At 41.6% G+C, this 9,868-nt stretch overlaps 1 protein-coding gene across 1 annotated transcript; it reads left to right on the top strand.

Moving 5' to 3' along the window:
- Positions 1 to 550: 550 nt before the first annotated feature.
- Positions 551 to 5,132, top strand: LOC147423380 (calcium-dependent protein kinase 2-like). The gene is made up of 10 exons (XM_086502176.1): positions 551 to 642; positions 786 to 1,396; positions 1,947 to 2,342; positions 2,760 to 2,903; positions 3,176 to 3,328; positions 3,430 to 3,545; positions 3,642 to 3,809; positions 3,942 to 4,069; positions 4,348 to 4,447; positions 4,837 to 5,132. The coding sequence occupies exons 2-10, from the start codon at positions 955 to 957 to the stop codon at positions 4,948 to 4,950; spliced, it is 1,761 nt and encodes a 586-aa protein (XP_086358302.1). The 5' UTR covers positions 551 to 642; positions 786 to 954; the 3' UTR covers positions 4,951 to 5,132.
- The last annotated feature ends 4,736 nt before the right edge of the window (positions 5,133 to 9,868 follow it).

Genomic DNA, 9,868 nt, shown 5'->3' with positions numbered 1-9,868 from the left:
CTTGTGCTCCGATTCTACAACATGCCCACTGAAGAGGAGGACATCGATCAACATGACACCACATAGAATAGTCCTCACCCCCCTTGTAACTAGCACCACCCTAGGTAGCTAGACATTTTTTTGAGCAACACCAAACTCCCCTCTTTGTAAATATCCACCCCTCAACCTCGGCAACAAATTTTGTATCGCCACGCCTCAAACCCCGGCTTGACGTGGGCGTCAAGCTCTCTCAACCCGGGGGAGTATATAAGGGAAGTATGTGCCACTTCCTCCAACTTTCCAGCCCCGTTTTCAAGTGATTACTCGCGTCCCTTGTATTCGACACTTTCTTATGATATTGATCATTCGTTCGCGTCCCTCATTCTCGTGTCCCTCGTGTGTTCAGTTTTCAAGTTGCGTTCTTGTATGTGCGTTTGCTTGCGTGCAGGTCCCGTTTGCATCGCAGGTGAGCCGGCGCGACCCGTTTCCGCGACGCCCCCCAACGAAGGCCTCACACTTGTAATTTTCTGAAGCAATTCAAATGCCTGAAGTGGCATTCCAACTTTTGTATTGGAAACGTATGCAGCCGTTCGTTTCTTGTGCATTGTTTTGCCCCCTCGCCTCTGCTGCTCTACAGGCTCTTCGCTCAAGTAAATTCCTCAGGTAATCTTCCTCGGCCTCTCCCCACCCTGCCTATGTCTGGGATTGCATATCTGCGAAGGTGTGAGTACCTCTCTCTGCCTCGATCTCCACACACACCCACACACACACACACACACACACACTTACTCGCTTCCTTTTTCCAGGAGAGAGCATTGCAATGGGCACCTTCCATTCGTGCAGACAAAGGCAGGCAGCATAGGTTTTCCGGAGCCCTCCTTTGCTAGAAGCTCACCCCTCTAAGAGAAGCATTACAAGACCTTACAGAGAATTGCTCACCACACAAGAATACGGACATTGAAGGCTAAAAGCAAGATGGGTAACTGCGTCGGCGGCAGTGCTGATGCTGCCGCATCGCATCAGCAGAAGCAACAGCACAAGCAAGGGCAACAAGCACAACATGCGCCCGCTGGCCCAGCAACTCATTCCCCCAATCAATCACATGGCAAAGCAGAGGACAAGAAACATGGCCACACAGATCAGCCCACATCAGCACATGCTACTGCAGCATCGACTGCATCATCAACAACGGTGCATGCAAGCACCCATGGCACTGGTGCAACCGCACATGCATCAGCCACTTCTGCAGGGCCACCACCACTGCCGACCACGTCCAAGGCAGGGAAGATTCCTCCACCTATCATTGGTCTTGTCCTGAATCGCCCTATGGACGACATAAAAAACTACTACACTCTTGGCAAGGAGCTTGGGCGTGGTCAATTTGGGATCACCCACTTATGCACCGAGAAAGCAACAGGTACTATGCTCCCCTGCTCCCCTCTTACACACACACACACACACACACACACACACACACACACACATTCTCAAATTGCCTTTCAGAACAGGCTGATGATGGGTTGTAATAAATGTTCATGTTTAACATATTTTATGGTCCAATCTATAAGGCACGTTTTCCCACTTGTTAATTTCTCTATGCCACTTTGAAATTCAAAAATGCCGGTTGAGAGCAAGAAGATTTAAAGAAATTTGGAAATACCCCCGTTTAGGTTTTTGGAAAAATAGTCAAAATTAGCTTACAGTTTCATTTTAATATGTTTGGAAACCTCTTAAAAGGGAATTGTGTATGGTTCTGAAAATGATTTTTCCTGAACATCGCTAGTAATCTTTTAATTTTCTTTCAGGGTAATCTTGAGCATACTCTAGGCACTTAGAGGGTTATTTGCCACCCCAAAAATCCAATCTTGTCAGTGTGCATGCGACAATGGAAAAATTTGCATTATGAAATATAGGGCATGATTTCAATTGCCTACTTAGCTTCAATAATGTGACTTGGATTTTTTCAGGCAAGCTCTATGCATGTAAATCCATTGCAAAACGGAAACTTGCAAATAAGGACGACATCGAGGATGTTCGTAGAGAGGTGCAAATTATGCATCATCTTGCAGGGCAACCCAATATTGTGGAGATGAAGGGAGCCTATGAGGACAAGCAGTCAGTGCATCTTGTTATGGAGCTTTGTGCAGGTGGTGAGCTTTTTGATCGAATTATTGTGAAGGGGCATTACACTGAAAAGGCAGCAGCAGGAGCCTGCCGAACAATCATGCAAGTAGTGCATACCTGTCACTTAATGGGCGTCATACATCGTGATCTTAAGCCTGAAAATTTCTTGCTTCAAAATAAGAGCGATGACTCCCCTCTCAAGGCCACCGACTTTGGCCTTTCTGTCTTTTTCAAGCCAGGTATACATGAAATGCTGAAGTTGAAGGCATAGATGAATGCTAACATTGATGTCGGTGATTAACTTGTGCCCTCGCATGTGCCGCCGGGGGCGGGGGGGGGAAACATAAATATGTAAACATAACATGTGAGTTCAACAAAAGGGGTTATTTAGCCGCATTTTTATACATTTTTTAACAAACAGAAGGCTACCAATCAAAGGGGCAATACATAGATTGACCTAGAAAAGGGTCTGTTATATAAATCCATGAAAAATCTACAAATATGGGGTTTTTAAATTAGGCATTGAACACATGTAATAAGGATTGTTTATATATAGTGACAACCCCGCCCCCCCCCCCCCCCAAAAAAAAAAAAAAAAGCCCCTAGGCACCCTAATGCAAAGAAAGGTAACATTGGAGCAAAGGCTTCTGTGGCAGGTGATGTCTTCAAAGACATTGTGGGCAGTGCATATTATGTTGCACCAGAGGTTCTTCGTAGACATTATGGTCCTGAAGCTGATGTATGGAGCGTTGGTGTGATCCTGTACATTCTTTTAAGTGGTGTACCACCTTTTTGGGCAGGTATTTCTCAGTAAAACTCATAAGCTGAGTGTAGTGTTCTCTCCCATTTACGTATGTTTCTTTTGTGGTCTCGCGTTTGTTTCACACACCTCCAAATCCAATCACCTAAGCCTGCAATCTTTTCTAAATTGAATTTTGCTTTTCGCCATTTTTCTTGTAGTTGTTGTCTTATTGTTTAAGTCCTGACAAGAAAGAGGTATAGACAAAAATCATTGCAACTGTCTCGCCCACCAGAGTTTTTGAAGCTTACATGCGTCGTGCATGATTTGCAGAGACTGAACAAGGCATTTTTGATACCATTCTCAAAGGCCAGATTGATTTTTCCGGGGATCCATGGCCCTCAATTTCCCATGGAGGGATAGATTTGGTGAAAAAAATGTTGAATCAAGATCCAAAAGCGCGTCTTACAGCAGCACAAGTGTTGAGTGAGTACGTTTGGCTTTTGTTAAGAGAGGTGCACCTTGCAATGAGTGTAGCCCATCTGGCCTTCTAGCTTGTTTTGAAACTTTTCTTTTTATTTTGTTAGGCCATCCATGGATTAAGGTTGATGGCGAAGCTTCAGACAAGCCGATTGACAATGCAGTCTTGGGCCGAATGAAGCAGTTCAGAGCAATGAATAAACTTAAAAAGCTGGCTTTAAAGGTTGAAAGCTTTAGTTACATTACCTATACCTATATACTAGAGTGGGCTGCCTATTAAAGTTCACATCATTGTCTTGTCCTTGTGAAATTATTGCAGGTAATTGCAGAAAGCTTATCAGAAGAAGAGATCATGGGATTAAAGCAGATGTTCAAAAGCATGGATACCGATAACAGTGGCACAATCACGTTGGAAGAGCTGAAAATCGGATTGGCAAAGCAAGGTTCAAAGCTTGCAGAGCACGAAGTCCGCCAGCTAATGGATGCTGTGAGTGTACTTTTCAAAAAGCCAGTTAACTCGAAGAATCGTTTAATTATATGTGCTTGTGTATGTGTATGTGTATGTATATGTTTGGATGAAGCAAAGTTAATACTATTATTGGAGACTGTATAAGTGCAGGCTGACGTGGATGGAAATGGGACCATAGATTATTTGGAATTTATTACGGCTACTGTGCACATGAACAAAATGGACAGAGAGGATCACTTGTACTCAGCATTCCAATATTTTGATAAAGACAACAGTGGGTAAGGCTTTGGCTTTGGAAGATACATACATGCATATACATATAACGACAACAGGGTAAAGGCTTTGACATGCACGCGTGTGTTTGTGTGTGTGGAAATATGTACTTTGCAGCTTGCCTTCCTCTGAGTTTGATGCACGGAGAGATTTGTATACAATTGCTCGGTGTCATAAAAATCAACAAATTGTTACACCATCAAGAACTACATATATGTATATATATATATATATATATATATATATATATATATATATCTTAACTTGATTGTGGTTTCTCAAGGTACATTACCATGGAAGAATTAGAGGAGGCACTGACAAAGCATGGTATGGGAGACCCAGAAGCCATCAAGGATATAATCGCTGAAGTAGATACTGACCATGTAAGTGGGATAATATCATCAGCATGACCAATGTGTGTGAAAAAATAATGCATCAATGTTTGGAAAAAGTGTTTCAGCTGATAATCGTTCCATTTGCGGATTCTTAGGATAAAGGGGGGAAAATGTAAAAAGTGTGAATAAGTAGCTCAAATTTCTAGAATTCCCTCTTTAAAAGTAGAGAGAGGAATTGTGTATGATTAGGAAAATGAATTTGGTCAATAAAGCGCTTAGGATAAAGGGAAAAAGAGAGAAAATAGCCCAAATTTCCTCTTTGGAAATTTGAAAAAGCTTAGAGAGGAATTGTGTATGTAGGAAAATGATTTCTTCAAACATTGTGTTGCATGCTATGCTGGATGTATCTTATCAAGTGTGTTTGATGTGCTTTGCAGGACGGTAAAATCAACTATGAGGAATTTGTTGCAATGATGAGAAAAAGCACTCCAGAAGCAAATGCCAATAGGCGTGTTGAGAAAGCAGTTGTGGGTCCACCAATATCCAAATAAAATGGGCTGGTTATTGGCAGAACTATGCATTCCTCTAGGTTAAATGAAGGACACCTTCACCACCACACATTACCATCATAAGGATCGTCCGTATCAGTAACCAAAAAAAGGGGGAGGCCTTCAATTTGGCCACGAGCTTCTCATGAAGCATCCTAATAATTCTTGCAAGCCCAGGACTCATATGATGGATGAGTGAATGCAAAATGTCAAAGGCCGACACGATGTATAGCATTCATGACACATGGAGATCCAAGGATTGTGTTGTAGAAGAGTGGACCCCATTTCTAGCCTTAGGTTTAGTGTCCAATGTTTTCCTCGTTTTAAAGATATACCATGTGCATCATCGATATTCACCAAAGCTACTAGTAGCATCAAGAGCAAACCATTACATTGACGTCTTGAAGGTTCGACATCCAACCCATGGAATGACAAGCTTTGACTGTCTACAAGAAACACCACCCCAAGTTTTCATGCTGAAAATTTTGTACTAAATAGTTCCCATAGTGTATATACAAATATAACAGGTAACACTTATTTTTCACTTGTGTCACCCCCAATTCACTTGTGCCATCAAAACCCTATCACGAAACCTTTTTGTACTTTTCCTTTGTGTATGGGTGCATTGACAATTGAGCATTTCGAAGCTTGACACCATAGCCATAGCCACACACAAATGCTACAATACGAATCCAGACACTTTGCACGTTTCCTTATATACCTAGGCCACCCACAACACTACAACAGAGATCTAGGGTTTGCACTTTGTACCCTTCCTTAACTACCTAGGGTTTCACTCATGCATTATCCCAGCCAAAGGCACACTAACTGACATCTGCATCAAATCTTGAAGCTCTCATTGAGATTGAATCCACATTACACAACGCTAGTCACCTTGCAATTAATGGCAACTCAGCCTCTAGTGCTCCACACTCCCTTGTTGTGCAATACTTGCAAAGCTACATAGTGATCCACACTCATGCAGATCCATATACCTTACATCGAAAATGTAATGACGGATATGGATGGAATACAAACCCAACAAACCACTTTGTCGGAGACCAAGCATGTAGTTGCTTGGTTGGTTGGAACATGGATGGAATACAAACCCAACAACCACTTTGTCCAAGAGCAAGAGGTTTGGATATCTTCCACACGATGTAATTCTTTGATGTGGTGGACAAACATAGATCCATTGCCCATATGCATATGGCCAATATCTTTGAGAGCCAACTTAACATAAAAGTGAAGTCTACCTAGGAGGAATCTTACACTATGGAGACAATAGCAACAACTGCATAAGAGAAAAAAACTACACCAATCACACATACAACTCGAGTGGCACCAACACAAAGTTGGTCCATGGTCATGTGTCCACAATGGATTTCATGTCGGGTATTGCTACTCAATGTTTGATGAGCCAAAAAATCAGAAAGATAGTGTGAAAGCAAGAATCATAGAGGAGGTGGTCTAAGTAGAGAGAGTGCATAATATTTCCAAAATTTGTTCAAATGACAAAGACAATGAAAGTTGTATGTATGATATGAATATCAAGTAGGAACCAAGAAATCTCTCTCTCTCTCTCTCTCTCTCTCTCTCTCTCTCTCTCTCTCTCTCTCTCTATGTGTATATATATATATGTGTGTGTGTGTGTGTGTGTGTGTAAATATATGTGTACACACACACACACATACATGTATAATAGAGAGAGAGAGAGAGAGAGAGAGAGAGAGAGAGAGAGAGAGAGGTCGCCAAAGGTGACTAATACGGCCAGCCACCTTTGGCGACCTCTCTCTCTCTCTCTCTATTAGTACACACACACACACACACGTGTGTGTGTGTGTGTGTGTGTGTGCACGCACGTGCGCGTGTCGTTCGTCGGTGTCGTCAGGCTGCAAGGAACACTTGTCAGATCAAGTTGCTTGTGACATGTGACCAGGGGGAGGGGTCGAAATCCCTTCCCCTATAATCGATAGTATAGATGGTTCCCCTATAAACAACTTGCTCAAGTCAAATAAGAGCTCACCCTTTTTTAATGGCCAACAAAATAAACATATTTGGGGACAACAAGAAGACGTTGTTACATTACCCCCAAGAAGCTGTGTTTGGTGTGAACCTCTTACATGGTTTTGTGAATATGGTCTATAATGACTTACGATTCTCAAAGGATGATAAATACTGAGAGGTATGAAGCATTACTGATTGTTGCCTACTCAAACTAGCAAGAGAGCTTTATTTACATGGCTTCTTTTTGTTATATAGTAGTATGTGACCCGCGTGTTGCTACGGCCAAATAAACATCACCTCTATTCTCATAGGGTTATCTTCTCTTCCAAGTGTATCAATACTCTATTCCTACACCTACATGTATAGTATATTGCATTTCTAAAAGTGATGCATGCCACAACCTCTTGGCAGATTCTAATAAACATGAATATATGTAAGATGTTGCAAAGCATTCTTTGATACCAAGCTTGGGAGCTTCTCATAGAGATTATTTTTCATGAGGTGGTAGTCCATGTTCAACAAACTTAGGAGTGCTCTACTTCTATTGGGGTGGGGCTTCTATTGGAGAGAGAGAGAGAGAGAGAGAGAGAGAGAGAGAGCTCCTTTTGGGTCTATCTTGATCTAGCAATGCTACTAGGGTTGATTATACAAATCAGATAAGTGAGCATGGTGTAAAGAGATGAAAGCTAAGAGAAGTCAATATAATCATAAAACTTTGTTTGAAAATGGAGTGTGGTCTAAAATTGGTTTCAACAATGGGAACACAATTGAATCAATGTCTCTGCTCCACTCTCTTGCTTGATTCTATCCTTGTGTCTTTCTTGTGAAGACATGGTAGTAGTGCACTTCATAACCTCCTTTTATAGTAAGAAGGGCATCTTTCCCTTGGTCTACCTAGGGTTGGGAAAAGTGCTACAAAGTCTAGAAGTACAAATTGGGTAAGTCAGCAAGTTTTCAAACATAAAGGCCCATAACTGCTACACTATGTAATTGTGATTTTTTTCATGTCTAAGAATGGACTTGTGAAAAGATTAGGGCTCATAGTTTCCAATGTACCAGGATAGTAAAGAGAAGAGCCGGCTTTCTTTTAATATCAAGAATGTGGTTGACCCTTCCATCTACATTGCTCTCTAAATGCCTCACTCGCATCTCTATGTATGTTTTGTGCACAAACCTGGTAATAGTGTACATCATCACCTAATCAGAACAATGCATAAGCATCTTAGTAAAATAAGGTGCACACTATTTGTTCATGTATACTTTCATGCCATTTACATCTTAAAATGTGATAGAAATGAAAACAATATAAGGTCGCTCATTTGTTTATTTTTGCAAGAGCTTTGGCCATTATACTAAACTAAAGGACATGGTGCAAAATTGAGGACGTGACTTAAAATCATGTATGTCATTGATCTCTTTCTCCCTCTCTCCTCAAATTACAAAAACATGTTTCTCTTGAGAGAGTAGATTGTATTCAACCATTTACATGCTTGAGTTTATTCCCTCACACACACACACACACACACACACACACACACACACACACAATACCATACCAATAATTTGGCTTAGCTCCTACTCCCTTGAATGTGAAAACAGACAGTGAGGTTTTGTTAGAGCTCCTCTTTATGTATACACATTAAGTCCCTTGAAAATTTAAGAGTATGAGCATCATACCTTACTTGAGTGCTCAAATTTTGATTACATCAAACTTGCTTTTCTTAAAATTTAACCTGGACCATGGTGTTTTTTTTTCTTCTTCTCCTTGTGTGTGTGTGTGTGTGTGTGTGTGTGTGTGTGTGTGTTTTCTCTCCCCCTCTTTGAACTCGCTAGATAGTGTTCGTCACTCAATTATTTATTTTGGTGACGTTAAACATTGTGTGTGTGTGTGTGTGCGCGCGCGCGCGCGCACACACACACACACACACACACACACACACACACACACACACACACACACACACACACACACACACACACACACACACACACACACACACACACACACACGCGCGCTATTTAAGCTATGCAACATGACTCCTTGCGAGTAGTGTTTCGAGAAGGTTTGCTTAAGCTTAGAGGTTGAGATTTTAGATTTGCCGGTCTCAAACCGGGTTAACAAAAAAGTAAAGACAATATAAATAGTCAAAAGAATGCTCTAAAATTGCAAATTTTTGTAGTACTTTCGGTACATCTGGAGAGGAAATGTGCATTGCAGATACATCAACAAACTATAACCTGTTTTGGCTACAAATGACAGGTGCGAGAAGGGTGTGGGCTCAGAGAGAGAGAGAGAGAGAGGGAGAGAGGGAGGGAGGGAGAGGGAGGGACATCACTCTTTGTTGATATGCTTGCCTGTGTCTGGCCAGAGAATGAGTGAGAGCGCGGGGGTAGAAAACTCAAGAGGAGGGTTACGTGTAGACATGTCAAGAGTTCAGAAAACTTTTTAATGTCAATAAAGAAGTTATGAAATATTCTAGCATCTTAGAAAGAATCACAAATAATTCAAAGATTTGCAACATCTTATAAAATTGGAATGAAAAAAGAGGACACATAAGTTGAGATCTCTCTCTCTCTCTCTCTCTCACACACACACACACACACACACACACACACACACACACACACACACACACACACACACACACACACACACACACACACACACACACACACACACACACTTATCTAGCTGACAAGTCCTTGGCTAACCCTTGGCTGACAGCTTCCCTCTTTGGTGTGCTAACCTAGAGCTGCTACTCCAACTCATCTGCCAAAATGGGTTTGGTTTAAATACCTTTTTGGTCGAGTAACTCTGTCACCTAAAAACTACCTACCTTGTTTAAAGCTAGGAAACCCACTCCTAGTCTATTATTAGCTCGCATTCTGACTAACCTCTTTGGCATCATTATTA

This window comes from Adiantum capillus-veneris, chromosome 26 (genome assembly GCF_014529385.1).
Source record: "Adiantum capillus-veneris isolate H3 chromosome 26, ASM1452938v2, whole genome shotgun sequence".
Lineage (NCBI taxonomy): Eukaryota > Viridiplantae > Streptophyta > Polypodiopsida > Polypodiales > Pteridaceae > Adiantum > Adiantum capillus-veneris.
The sequence above is the reverse complement of the archived record's forward strand: the minus strand, read 5'-3'. Positions and strand labels throughout refer to the sequence as shown.